Raw genomic sequence first — 15,483 nt, 5'->3', positions numbered from 1 at the left:
ATTAATCCGCCCTTGCACACTACCACTGTCTCTGCCTGGGCCTCACATACTCAGGCCATGCTAATTTATAGTCCAATCCTACTGTATAAGTATACATCTAAGATTTTTCCCTCCCTTATTTGCCAAACCACCAAAGGAAATAGTGGGCTTTAGAAGTTTAAGGCATAACCTAGGTGGTAGAGAGAACAACAGGAAACTATCACCCTCAAGCCTCGATTAAAGACGGTACACTGGCCATCTGCAACACTTTTCTAATTGATATTCTTTAATCAACTCTCGCTGTTTAAGAGAACAGTTTTCCCCTTCAATATAATAAAATCTGAAATCAGTTTTCAATATTATACAGTAACAATTCAAGTGGGAAAGTAAATGTTTCCTCACGCATTATCATAGAGCAGTGGTCTTCAAATACTTTTAAGAAACAGAGTCCACTTGACAAACGACATCTTACATGGTAGCTCAATACATAAAAACAGGTAAAATGCTGTCTCCAGATCTGCCAGTTTCCTCTACCTTGCCTAAAGCTTTTGAAGCTCCAAAGTTTAAAAACCATTTTCTCGAGATATAAAGCGTTCCTCACTGGAATGAGTTACTACAGATCTTAAAATTCAGCAAAAACAATTACTTCATTTCACATTCAAAATGATAGCTATGGTTGCCTGGCTGGTGCAGTCAGTAGAGTGAGCAACTCTTGGTCTCAGGGTTGTTGAATTTGAGCCCCACATTGGGTGTAGAGATTACTTTAAAAATAAAAACTTAAAAAAAAAAAAAAAGACAGCCAAATTCTGAGTTACTGTAGGGGGTTTTGTTTTTTGTTTGAGAAAACAAACACACATGCGAAAGCAGGGAGAGGGAGAGAAAACCTTAAGCAGGGTCCATGTCCAGCTCCTCAGAGTCCAACGTGGGGCTCAACCTCACAACCCAGAGATCATGACCCAAGCCAAAAATCAAGAGTCAGGTACTTGACCAACTGAGCCACCCAGGTGCTCCATCAATTCTGAATTTTTAATCCAATAATTACTGAATATCTAGTTAAAATTATACTTACCTCATTTTCTTCTTCTCTATTGCCATCCAGCCAAGAAAGCATGCAAAAGAATAAACAGAAATCGTAAATACTTAAAACCAATTGAAATCAAAGTTTTTTTTTTAATTTTTTTTTTGAATTTTTTATTTACTTATTTGGCAGACAGTTCACAAGTAGGCAGAGAGGCAGGCAGAGAGAGAGGAGGAAGCAGGCTCCCCGCTGAGCAGAGAGCCCGATGTGGGGCTCGATCCCAGGACGCTGGGATCATGACCTAAGCCGAAGGCAGAGGCTTAAACCACTGAGCCACCCAGGCGCCCCCAAAGTTGTTTTTTTATTAAAACCTAGGATACCGACAACCTATTCAATATGGTATTCGGTAAAGTTTCAATTACATTTGCTATAGCAAATATTTTTTGAAGATAGCACCACAAACTGTGAAATAAAAAGGTGAATAAAGCAGAGTGCCTCCCCTTAAGAAGCCTACAGTGTCCTATAAATACAAAATGTAATTGTTACAAAAGTTAATTCCAACATAATAAAATACACAAGGATAGAAATATGTACAGTGTAACAGCAAAGAGGGAGATAGCTCAGTTTAGTAGGAAGATAGGAAAGCAAAGAATCCTTCCTAAAAGAAGAGTAGTTTCTGAAGAATATACCTGTAGGGAGATTCTAAGCAGAGGGAGAGTCTCCACAAAGGCACAGAGATGAAAACATAGAACAACATGCACAGTTCAACATTACCTGAGTATAAAGTATAAGGCAGAAAGAAGCCAATAATTAGGTGAAGTAGGGGGCAGTAGCCAGGTCCAAAGGCCAGTTTCTCGTGAGGCGAAATAGATTTTATCTTACAGATTAGGTGTTCTTAATCCTTTGTGGTGTCCATTCAACAGTCCCTTTGCTGATTACAAGGTATATACTCTATTCAAGGTCACAGCATGTGGCTCTCTGAGCACATAGTTATGTTCTAACAAAGCTAACCACACTGTGTCTTGAGACTGTGGAATCAAAAGCCGTAAGTCTGGTATACACCAGTGCACCAAGGCATACTGGAGAAAGGGAAGCTACAAAAAGGGCTTTAGGTTATGACAGCCAGATCAGTACTTTAGGCAGGCCACTCTATAGGCTATACGGCAAGACTGGAATGTAATAATCCGTTTTAAATGCCCCTTAAAAGAAACGTACAAAAATCCTGTCTCCAAATGTACGCCTGACTCCATCATAATTCAGTCTGTTCACCAATGTCTATGTAGCCCTACAAAAAAGTTGGCAATACATGGATGAGATCTGAATCAGGGTCAAGGTTAAACACTTTCTTCTACTCCAAAACCACTAAAAACTTCACAGATGCAATCTATTTTTTTTTTTTAAGATTTTATTTATTTATTTATTTGTCAGAGAGAGAGAGAGAGAACACAAGCAGGTAGAGCAGCAGGCAGAAGCAGAGAGAGAAGCAGGCTCCCTGCTGAGCAAGGAGCCCGATGTGGGACTGGATCCCAGGACCCTGGGATCATGACCTGAGCTGACGGCAGCAGCTTAACCAACTGAGCCACCCAGGCGTCCCCACAGATGCACTCTTAGAACAACTGTATTTCATTAATTCTGTGATGTACATTTCCCCACATATAATACTTCTGCATCACACCATCAATAACATCATAGTTTGACAGGCAGCATTTTTTCCTTTCTTAGTGGTTCATAAGATAGTTGTGTCTTACAACCTACGACATTCTAGATTTGGGGACACCTGGGTGGCTCAGTGGTTGGGGCATCTGCCTTCGGCTCGGGTCATGATCCCAGGATCCTAGGACAGGGCCCGGCGTCAGGCTCCCTGCTCAGCGGGGGGCCGGTTTTTCCCTCTCCCACTTCCCCTGCTTGTGTTCCCTCTCTCGCTGCCTCTCTGTCAAATAAATAAATAAAATCTTAAAAAAAAAAAAAAAAAGATTTGACTTAAATTAGTACCATGTGGAATTTTTTCAAGAACATCAAAGGTACCTGGACACACCCAAGCGTTTGGAATGTCATTCATATTTGTACTCTCCTTTCCAGTATACATTTAAGAATGTTCATGCTTGTCCCATGCTTGTATCCATCTATATCCATACAGAAGTGCTGGAAATACTGAGGTGACCAGAACTCTTTCCTAAGCCTCAGCAGTTCTACTTTGGACAAGCAAATGAACAGGATAATCCTGACAAACTATAATCAGCATCATCACATGATCAAAAAGCTGGTGAAACATTACAGAAGTAGGATTCAGGGGTGGGGGGGAATAATGATCCATTTCAGAAATCAGAGAACTGCTTAACAGAGATGGCAAGACATTTCCCAGAACATGATAATAAAATGTTTATAATAATAATAATATAGGCATGTACAGAAAATATGGGGGACAATAAAAAATTTTCTCATTGTAAAGACATGTCATGTTAATGGAGAAAGATCAAATTACAAACAAGCAAAAGGAAAAGTCCACAATCCAACATCCAGAGACAACTTCTATTAACACCTTGATGTGAAAAGCCTTCCAATGCTGCTTCTGTGTATGTGATGGTGGTGGGGAGGAGAAGGATAAACAAAGATCTTCGTTTTCAAGTATAGCAATCATACCATACAAGCCATTCTGTATCTTACCTCCCTCCCTCATCATAAACAGAGCAGGGTTGTGAGCAAACAAGCTGCTTAGATCACAGAAAAAAATATGGAATCACTACAACAGACTGAAGGGAATGATCTTGAAAGAAGGGGATACAGATGAGTGAAGACATGGTTAAATTTTAAGACAAAGCAAGCATATCCTTTTGGTTTCTATTTCTCTCTCACATCCTCACTTGAACATTGAGAGAAGGAACAGAGCAAAATAGTTAAAATTCAAGTGTAAGTAACAGAAATGGAAGTGGACTATAATCCTCAATGTTGCTGCCCAAAGCTGGACCTTATTAATTTATAAAAGAGCTTATCAGCACATTTATTCTACTTTTGCTGGCAGCATTAAACTATCTAGAAGCAACTAAAGGAACAACTGGTGAGTTACTCCAGAAAGTTGGGTGGGACAAGCCGGGTAGATGACAAGGAGATGAGAACTGAAGGCATTCCCAAGAATACATAAATGAGTGACCTAGTAACCCACAGATAACAGAAGAGAGTGAAATTTGAAAGCAGCTGATAAACTGAAAGAACAGGGTAGGGGCAAGATACTAGAAGCTTCAAAGAGTAAATCTTCTGGAAACCAGAAAGGGAGGTAGAAGGGTAAGGTGAAAGAATTGGAAATTATGGTCAGAGCACCAGAGTTAGGGTACATTTCCAGGAAATGACAATACCCAGGTGCGGCCACAGAAGCAGACTGCCATTGCAATAAGACAAGACTTTTCTGAAGAAACAAAATTCTGAGCCCACAATTAGTAGCAAGAATCAGCCACAAATGTTTTCTAATAAAAGAACACTTATTTTGGTAAATAGTATAAAATAATGTTGAAGGAAGGTTGACAGAACTAGGGTATGGAAGCCAGAGCTAGGAGTACAGAGTCCCCAATATCCCTACCATGAAAAATAAAGAGGCATGCAGAAGCAGCCATTTAATTCTCTAGCAAACAATCATGTTAGAATGGCCTTATTTCTTCTTTTGAAAAGCTAATATAGAAGAAAAAACAGGAAGACTGAAGCCAGTTGTCTGTCAAAAACGTATAGTATAAGTATCTGCAGCTTGCTGAAGAACTACCTTTAAAGACTGTTGATTAGTCCGTGTCAGCACAGTGCCAAATCTCCACTAGGCCACAGAGTACATGTGGAAATTATTCAATTAAGAGATATTGTCATAGCAAGTTCAAAGAACCAATGAATAGCATGACTATTAAAATCAACCAACTAACTACCCAATCTCTCTGGTTAGGACACAAAAACTAGTTTCCAAAGGGAAGCTTGGTATGGGAGATTTGGCCATATCAAGAATATTCGCAGATGGGGACACCTGTGTCCTGAGACTGCTTGTGCTCCCTCTCTCGTGTGTCTCCTTCGTCAAATAATAAATAAAATCTTAAAAAAAAAAAAAAAAGGAGAATATTCACAGATGAATACTCACAGCTGGATAGTAAGGGAATCTATTCTGGATACCATGTCACATAAGAAATGATACAGTTAAACAGAAGTTTGTTGTTCTTGTTGTTTTTAAAGATTTTATTTACTTGTCAGAGAGAGAGAGAGAGAGAGCACAAGCAGGGGGAGCTGCAGGCAGAGGGAGAACCAGGCTCCCTGCTGGTCAAGGAGCCCGACTCCAGACTCAATCCCAAGAAGCGGGGATCATGTCCCGAGCCAAAGGCAGATAGATACTCAACCGACAAAGCCACCCAGGTATCCCAAACAGAAGTACTTTTATTTACACTGGAAAAAAGACCACTTACAAGACCACAGTGATTTATTTTAAAATATCAGAAAACTTAGAAGATAAAATAAAATAAAAGATAAAATTAAAAAAAAGATAAAATTATTTTGCACAGTACTTTTATTTACACTGGAAAAAAGACCACTTACAAGACCACAGTGATTTATTTTAAAATATCAGAAAACTTAGAAGATAAAATAAAATAAAAGATAAAATAAAAAAAAAGATAAAATTATTTTGCACAACTCCAGAAGTTGGAGCTGTGATGTACAGAATAACAGATTTTAGGTCATTTTAAGTCTGAACATTTTAAATTCATTTTCTTTCTCTGAAAAATACATGCACTTAGGGGAAAATTTGTAATATAAAGAGATACACAACTCAAATGAGATCTCTTTCTCTACTGGCAACTAATGTTAAGTTCTTCACACCCTTCTGGAAATTGTGTGCATAAATGAGCATATGTATCTCTTTTTAAGGAGAAAACACATACACGAAAGGAAACATACCTTTCTATAACTTATTTTTCTCCATTTAAAGCCTTAGATATCATTATATATCAATACATATACATGTAGCTTCATTTTTAGTTCTACCATCATAATAGCTTTTCATGTTTCTAGTCACTGGTATTTTCTTTCTGCTGGGAAGTGCTTTTTCAGGTCCTCTGCCAATTAACTGAGTTGTTGATCTTTCTTACTGATTTATAAAAATCAGATGTGAGGCATCTGCAACTGGAATATGTCACTGTATGGGACACTAAAGTTTCCTTGTCATCAGAAATGCCTAAGAAGAATCTGGATGAGAACTTACCTCAAATGAGACAGAAATTCCTGTTCTAGATGTCAAGCTAAAAGTAAGGTCCTAGAAGGTCTCATTCCAGGCCTTCAGTTCACTGAGTCTCCTGAACCACAAATCAGAAGCAGCACTTAATTACTTTATCTTGATTTTAATAAGACTTTAAAGATGACATGGGGTGGGGGGTGCCTGGGTGGCTCAGTGGGTTAAAGCCTCTGCCTTCAGCTCAGGTCATGATCCCAAGGTCCTGGGATTGAGCCCCGCATTGGGCTCTCTGCTCAACAGGGAGCCTGCTTCTCCCTCTCTCTCTGCCTGCCTCTCTGCCTACTTGTGATCTCTGTCTGTCAAATAAATAAACAAAATCTTCAAAAAATTAAAAAAAAAAAGATGAGGGACGCCTGGGTGGCTCAGTTGGTTAAGCAGCTGCCTTCGGCTCAGGTCATGATCCCAGCATCCTGGGATCGAGTCCCACATCGGGCTCCTTGCTCGGCAGGGAGCCTGCTTCTCTCTCTGCCTCTGCCTATACTCACTCTCTCTCTCTGACAAATAAATAAATTAAAAAAAAAAAAAAATCTTAATAAAAAAATAAAAAAAAAAAAAATAAAAATAAAAAAAAAAAGATGACATGGGAGTGACTCCAAAGGTTTCTCACTAAAATTCATATACTCAAATGCTCAAGGTTAGTGTTCCTCACATTTGAGTGATATATGGGCCTTTTTTAAAGAGACAAAAAATTGTCAGATATCGAAGGCTAGATCTCAACTTAAGAACACTGACTTAAGAATCTAAAATATTAAAATTTACTTTACTTGAAAATTACCACTTAAAAATGGTAGCTTTCAAGTGAAATAAATTTTAAAACTTCAAACTGGTCAAAATAATTTTTAAGGTGCGTGAGTTAGAAAGTAGTATTGTGTTGATGTTAATTTCTCAAAATTGATAACTACACAGTGATTATATAAGAGAATCCCTTTGTCTTTAGAAAATACACATTGGAGGATATGAGGATAAAAAGGCATCATGACTATAACTATCAAACATTTCAGAAAAAAAGTAATGTGTGCATGTGTGTATGTAGAAAGAATGATAAATGGTAAAATGTTCATACTGGAGTGAAGAAAGTATACAGGAAATCTCTGTATTATTTTTGACCATTCTGTAAGTCTAAAACTATTTCAAAGCTAAAAAATTGTTTTTTAACTTAAAATAATCAAACATGAAACACTTTTAAATACCCTCACAAAATCTCCACCCCTTAAGAATCTAAGAAAAAGGCTATATGGACTCAGAGATCCTAGAGCCTCAGCTAGAGAAACATTACCTCTAAATTTCCCAAATTCCATATTCTGAAAGGCAGTGATGAGAATAAGCTACATAAAAAACTAGACCCTATGTTAAACTAAAATTCCAGATTCAGGATATTGTGAAGAGATAAAAACTCAAAAAGAGATAAGACAAGAGAACTGCTGATAACAAAAGGAAGGAAGCCTCCAATGACAACCTGAAGAGTATTTCCCAACACTGCTTGGGGCAGGAGTTGGTTTATCTTGTTGACAGCGGCATTTATCTTATTTTATTTCTTCAAAGATTTTACTTCTTTAAGAGGGCACTCCCATGAGAGAGCAGGAGTTTGGGGGGGTGCAAAAGAGAGAGGGAGGAACAGACTCCCAGCTGAACAGGAAGCCCAATGTGGGTCTCAATCCCAGGACCCTGGGATCATGACCAGAGCCAAAGGCAAGCGCATAACTGACTGAGCCACCCAGGCGCCCCAACAGTGGCATTTAAATGCCAAACACTACTCAGAACATAGGAAATAATAAATATCCAACAACATCATTCCCACTTTCCTATGTAGCTAAGCTTGCTTTACACTAATCCCCAGAGGGAATTTCAATAGTTAAAATGGTCTCCTCCAAATTCAAACATAGATCAGTCTCCACTTCAAGTAATTTTTCATACTGCCCTTCATTCTACCATCCTCCTCCCTCTCTCCCAGCCTCCATACACATATATCACCCTCCCAAACCCCTCTTAATCTGCTGAGCCACTTCAATCTCACTTTCATTTACTTGGCAATTACCTGGTATGTACTCAGGACTACACTGCTTGTTGCTAGCCTTTTCCTTACCATTCCAGACACTACTACTAAACTCAACCCCTACACCATGTACTTTGCAGAGTGAAAATCACATACAACCTTGACTTCTGTTTACTGTTTCTGCCTTCCCAACTAGGGTTCAAGTTACAAAGAGACAAAAGTAACATCTTGCCTTTATTGTGTTATCTGGGTTGACCTGGGTTGACCATTCCTGGCATTAATTCTCATTACTTTTTGAAACAAAAAAATTCCTTAATAATAGTACCATGTTTTAACTTTCTCATTTCAAGCAATTCTCAAAGGAAAAGAAGGAAATACCTAAAGAGTGACCTGTAGGAAAAAACAGGCCATAAATTAATTTATAACATCTGCCATACTCTCTCATCCAAAACATAGGACCCAAGAGGACAAGTGAATTAAAACATCCATGAGAAATATATGTAATTTATGTAAACAATAAAGTTATGAATACCACCCTGCTTTTTATGAAAGGCCTGGAAACTTTAGGCAAAGCACTTTGGGATGAATACGCTAACCTGAACCAGTGCCAATGGACCTAATAAACAGAAGCACTATTTCTCACTTGCTTTACATCCACATCTTCAACTAGCATAGTATCTCAAACATACAGAGAGCTCCTGACAGAGGCTCATACATACAGATTAAATCTAGAAAAAAATCAGTGAAATGTTATTAAAATTAAAGGCAAGAGTATTCTCAGAGGAAATAATTTAATCCAAACACTATCTCTGATATATACAGATCAAAATAACCACTCTCCCCCCCCCAGTGTTATACTCATCAACCACTCTCATATCCCAAGAATTGAAACTTTATTTTAATATAGTGTCTACATATGATACTGAGTAAAGCTAATAACTTATTTTCTTTAAACAAGCAATCACTTTGTAAACAAACACAGATGATCTTAAATGTATCCTTGTGGAGTTCCACAGTGAGGAAAGGTAAGAATATCATCCCAAATGTTAACAATTACATATTTACTTGAAATGTTTCTAAATTTGTCTTCCAAATTGATTTGCAGGAACACCTGCATAAAGTGAATTATGTTCTCCCCTTCAAGCAATCTGCTTTTTCCAAAACCCATAAATTAGAATGTGTGGTGATCTAATTTGAACATTTTAGAGCCTATTATATACAAATCAGTTTCACTATTTATTTACTATTGGGAGTTAAATCTCTTAAATTACCGGTTTTATTTTCCTCATTGGGTAGATGTGGGAGGGGGGCACCCATTACTAAATAACCTTCAAAAGACAGAAATGTGTAAATATTGAAATTCAATTTTGGTACCAGCCAATGAATCACAACAGAAAGAGTTGAGGATAAGTTCTTAGTGAGCTGGTCACATTATACTATTGTCTTATAGAGCCCATTACTAGACCACCATCACCACTATCAGCAGCTAACAGAATATTTTCTATTTTGGGGATACCAGGTTAAATGCTTTACAAACATCTAGTTCATCTGCAATCCTCAAACTATGAAGGGTATACTATTTGTATTCCCATTTTGCAAATGAAGAAACCTAACATCACAGTAGCAAAGTGACAGAGCCAAGTATCCAGGCTTTTTTACTGCAGAGCCCTTCTCTTTAAATCAAATATTTATCAGCTATTACACAGAAATGGGAGCAAAGAGCACAAAGTTTCAGAGAAACGTATTTTGATTCAGTGTACTAGTAAATTATTTGCCTAGCAACAGAAGCGGTTGTATCATGAAATAGAGAGTAACAGTCCTGCTGATCTTGTGCCTAAAGAAATTCCCAAACTATATGCAAGAAATCACTAGGTTTTGGGTCCCCCCCCCCCAAACTTCAGACTAGATTCTTCTATGAAGAAATACTCTACTGAAAGCAATGTGGAATACTAAGTCTGAGGGCGACGGCTTACTATAGACAGACTGTAGGATATAAAGTAGTGAATGTTTAAAAAGCTGTACCTACCCTGTATTTTACCAGACTGAATACTTAGCCTTCCAGTCCTACTTTTGCTTAACCACATTAAACAGAAACATGAAAATAGATGGCAGTCAGTTCCTTCATGTGGTTATAGACCCTGATGCAAATTAGCTTAAAACCCAGCTTCAAATTAAAACAATGAAAGTAAAACATGTGATGTGATGAAATCTACACACATGAGATAGAAGGTATTTCTCTTTTCATACACAAATATAGTTAATTCAGGATATTTCTCTTCCATAAACACCTGCTTTCTTTGGTGTTAATATTAAAAATGCTTCTGAAAATAATTTCATTCTTTCATGTTTCAGAAGCAAGTTTTTTGCTGTTATAACTGTAAAAAAATCTACATGGGCTGGATTTTTATTTTGATAACACAATGAATATAGCAACTCAGAAAGTTCCTAGAATAAATTACCACCAGACCAAAATGAAAACACACCAAAGAGGAATGAAACTCAGCTTAAAAAAAGAGAGAAAGAGAAACTCAGTTTTCTTCAGGAACAACAGCTTAAACACAATAAGACACCTATCATTTATTTTCTGATTGTTGTGAAGTTTAAGCATTTTCCCAAAAATAGCAAATTAATGTTCAAGGTGTGAAAGAGAAAGGTTTAAAGTCAACTAACACAAGCACAAGTATGACAAAGATACCCATACCTCAAAACAAACAAATCCTGAAACTCTTATTTTTACAAGGCAAAGCCAATGATAATATAAGATTACTGTGAATTACAATACACTGATTACACCATCCCTCACCATTTCATGCATGGAAAAGGAAGGTTAAAATAAAATGCAAAGGTTATCCATGTGATAGCAGAAGACTGGAACTAGCCTAAATCTTCATCAAAAGAGTGGCTGAATAACGGTGGTACATCCATTCAATGAAGCAGTATATAGCAGGACAAAGCAATGATGAAGAACTCTGTATACTGTGCTGGTATGATCTCCAGAATATATTGTTAAATGAAACAGCAAGACACAAAACAGTATGTTTTGTATGCTTCTATTTTCAAAATCAAAAACTGAAGGCTCAACAAAATTAAACATATTAAAGGAAATGGTGAAAGAAGAACAGGAATGGAAGTTACTCCTCTTTGAACATTCTTTTATTGCAGTAACTTTGGAAACATGTAAAGCCTTGCATTTTTAGAAAATGAGAAAGTAAAAAAAAATAATTTCTAGAAACTCAAACTGTAAAAAAACTATACCAAATTGGTGACTGGCATAAACACAAAGAAAAGCTAACCTAAACTATTTTGACTACAAACACCTTACTGAAATATATCCTGAGGGAAAAAAAGCAAAGAAATCTGTTAGTAGTCTTACTGTTATAATAATACCAGTATTACTACGGAAACTGTCATATATAAATAAAGCAAATAAGTCATTACATTAATGTCATTAGGAACTAAGATTTTCAACATAAAAGTGATAGAAGTTTTAAAACAAAAACTCTTAAATATGAATTGGAAAAATCCATATGAACTGAAAAGTTTTGTTGTTGTTCTTTTTTCCTAAAAAATACATATATCTTGGGGCACCTGGGTGGCTCAGTGGGTTGAGCCTCTGCCTTCAGCTCAGGTCATGGTCTTGGGGTCCTGGGATCAAGCCCCACATCAGGCTCTCTGCTCAGCAAAGAGGGGCGTGCTTCACCCCCACCCTCTGCCTCTCTGCCTACTTGTGATATCTGTCAGATAAATAAAATCTTTAAAATATATATATTTTATATATATTTTTATATATATATTTTATATATATATTATATATATTATATATATTTTATATATATTATATATATTTTATATATATATATTTTATATATATTTTTTATATATATATTTTAAAATATATATATTTTAAAATATATATATTTTAAAGATTTTATATATATATATATATATATATCTTTTCTGTCCAATGAAGAGACCTAAGCACTGACAACCCAGTAGCCATAAGTAGCATGACTAGTATCTAGATTATGGTCTCTAAGTACCATTTTCACTAAAAGTAACCAAGGCTCACAGAAGAAATGGTGGCTCCAAGACTGAGGCAAAAAGTGTATAAATGAGCTAGGGCCAAGATATTTACTAAAGATTACCAGGATCATGCAAAAGGTCACAGAACCCAATCTGAAAAGACTTCCACTGGACAAAAATGAGGCAATTTGAGCAACATGAAGAACAAAAAACAAGTGCAATGCATCAAAGTACAACAAATATATAAAGATAAACTCATAAAAAAAATAAGTCCCCATTGATCACCTTTGGAGGTTAGATTACCAATAGGACATCCACTCGTTATCTGAAAATTGACAAAGGAAAAGAACTCAGTACTTGTCCTGTCTTTCTCATATGAACTGTATTTCAGCATAATCAGTAGAATTCTATCTAATAAATCCAACAATCATCAATGGCAGCTAAAATCAGTAGGTGAAAGGTTGATGGGGAACTGTGTAATAGATCAGGATGACTACACCATAATTACTGATTAAATTTGCTATCACTAAAATAAGAGAACCTGGTATTTTCCCCCTGACATGATGCAATAGGTAATCAATAAAAAACTGGAGTAGGAGTCTGATGTAACTACCAGTCTCCAAAAATTATGGGTAACAGAAAAACATGTTAAAGGTTTGGTGTTAAAGGACACCATAAGGATGCACAGAGCCGATAAATGTAATAAGGGTACTATTACAGATTGAGAGATTTGAAATCTGGTAATCACATGATTATTTAGATCCTAACTTTAAAAAAAAGAAACTAAGTATCAGTAAAGAATTATTGCCATTGCAGGAGGCATGATAATGCTACTGTGGTTACTTTTCTTTTTTTTTTTTTTTTTATTTCAAAGAGAGAAGGGAGAGCAAACGCACAAGGGAGAGCATCAGCAAGGGGAGAGGCAGAGGGAGAGGGAGAAGCAGGCTTCCCACTAACCAGGGAGCCCAATGTGGTCCTTGATCCTAAGACTGGGAGATCATGACCTGAGTTGAAATTAAGAGTCCTAACAGACTGAACTACTCAGGCACCCCTACTATGGTTACTTTTTAAAAAACCTTTTATCTCAGGGTGCCTGGGTGGTTCAGTCAGTTAAGCACCCAACTCTTGGTTTTAGTTCACATCATGATCTTATGGTTGCGGGATCGAGCCCCATGTTGGGCTCTGCACTCAGAGCAGAGTCTGCATCAGATTCTCTCTCCTGCTCTCCCCCCACAAATAAATAAAATCTTTTTAAAAATAAACAAAAATATATCTCTTAAAGATATAAAAGCATGAAAAAATATCTGGGGTGCTTCAAAATATTCCAGTAACACCAACAAAAAAAAGGGGATATGAAATCAAGATGGCAAAGTGTTAGTAACTACTGAAGAGTATACTGGGCAGGGGCAGGTGGGGTATTCATTGTACTGTATATTCTCTTGTATGAATGTTTGAAATTTTCCATAATAAAACAATGTTAATGTTTAATTGGAACATAAGAGAGGATAACCAATCCCCAAATAAATAAACCTCAAGAGACCATGTGTTCACAAGCAGCAAGTAAGGGTGGGTGGTTAGAAGCATACTGGCAAGTGCTTACTTCAGCAGCACGTATGCTTAAAAAAAATAGAAAATAAAAAAGCATGCTGGCAAAAACTTACATATTCCTGTAACCATCCAATCACCAACCTACCCACAATCAGGGCCCATTCACCTGGTTGTGGCTGAGCATTAATCTCTTTATCCAAGCAGAAATAATCCAGGATTTACCCATCTGATTTAGACTTTATTTCTATGGTTGCATAGAATTACATTCCCCAACAATAATAAAATATGTATCATAAATATGTAACCACAGTGGACATTATGCTATGATGGAAAATATTCTCTATAAATTAACTTTTGACAAATAGCATCAACACACAGTTCTACTTTAGGGGTCATTTAATTTGCAAAGACTCATGGTTGAGAAAATTTTTTAAAAAGGAAAAATTCAGAAACAGTAGATATAAAACTATTTTGTATTTGGGAAGGAGAATATTAATATTCTGAATATTTAAATCTATCTTCCACCCATGTGCCAATCCTTTAGGATAAGTCACCACAGTGCCGTATTTCCATTTCCTGAGAAAAATCTTTTTGAGTTCTCAAGGTAAACATAAAACAATACAGTATTTTGTACATCATTTGGCAAAATAGAAATCTGGTTACAATTTCCACTTCTAGATACCAAATTCCAGATATATAAGATTAATAAAATAATGTAGAATATAAAATTGGTCTGTTTCATCTACAAAACAACTGTATCAGAACTACTATCCCATGGGTTTTTGTTTATGTCTCAAATGTCAAGTTACACTATACAGGAATTTAAGAAAATGCAGTTGGTCCACAGCCCTAGCCAGTAAGTCCTTAGCTACTTAAAAATATTCCAGTAATCACAGAGATGTTAAGTGACATCAAAAGCTCACTAGAGGGGCGCCTGGGTGGCTTAGTGGGTTAAGCCTCTACCTTCCACTCAGGTCATGGTCTCAGGGTCCTGGGATGGAGGCCCAAGTCAGGCTCTCTGCTCAGTGGGGGTCAGTGCGTCCCGCCCTCCCACCCTGCCTCTCTGCCTACTTGTGGTCTCTCTCTGTCAAATAAATAAATAACATCTTAAAAAGAAAAAAAGAAGCTCACTAGAAGAGGTCCAATCTTATTCTCTATGATAGAGAAATACTACAAATTGACAAGGTGGATGTACCCCTCACAGAAACAACCAAGGGTAAGATGACAGAAGGACTTGGACTTGGAATTAACAACACTAGCCAGTATCTTTTTCTTTTCTTTTCAAGTAGGCTCCATGCCCAACGTGGGGCTTGAACTCATGACCCTGAGATCAAGAGTTACATGTTCTACCAACTGAGCCAGCCAGGCACCCCAACAGTAGCTAATATCATGTATAAAAGTCAAAGTAGGCAGCTGGTTTTCATTATTTACATCTATACTGATGAGAGCAAGGAAAACCAAAACGGACACTGTAAACATCGTACCTAGTATGATGAAAAAGACGTAGGAATACCTGGGCAGCTCAGTCCATCAAGGATCTGACTCTCGGTTTTGGCTCAGGTCATGATCGACACCTACATTGTGCTCCATGGCCAGCACAGAGTCTGCTCGTCCCTCTCCCTCTGCTCCTCTCCCTGCTCGCTCACTCTCTCTCAAATAAATAAATACAAT

General features: G+C 37.1%; 1 protein-coding gene across 5 annotated transcripts in view; it reads right to left on the bottom strand.

The window, feature by feature from the left end:
* SETD2 (SET domain containing 2, histone lysine methyltransferase) overlaps positions 1-15,483 on the bottom strand; it is a 123,727-nt gene that overhangs the window by 91,210 nt on the left and 17,034 nt on the right. For 4 of the 5 annotated variants that reach the window (XR_013968339.1, XR_013968340.1, XR_013968341.1 and 1 more), the window contains exon 1: positions 1,049-1,343. Coding sequence is in view for 2 of the 5 variants with exons in the window: in XM_080829242.1 (XP_080685368.1) it covers positions 1,049-1,090 (42 nt within the window). In the remaining 3 variants the exon portion in view is untranslated. Of the gene's footprint in view, positions 1-1,048; positions 1,344-15,483 lie in introns of those variants that run through there. The other variant, XM_080829243.1, reaches the window with a different exon arrangement.

This window comes from Martes martes, assembly GCF_963455335.1.
Source record: "Martes martes genome assembly, chromosome: 1".
NCBI classification, from domain to species: domain Eukaryota; kingdom Metazoa; phylum Chordata; class Mammalia; order Carnivora; family Mustelidae; genus Martes; species Martes martes.
The sequence above is the reverse complement of the archived record's forward strand: the minus strand, read 5'-3'. Positions and strand labels throughout refer to the sequence as shown.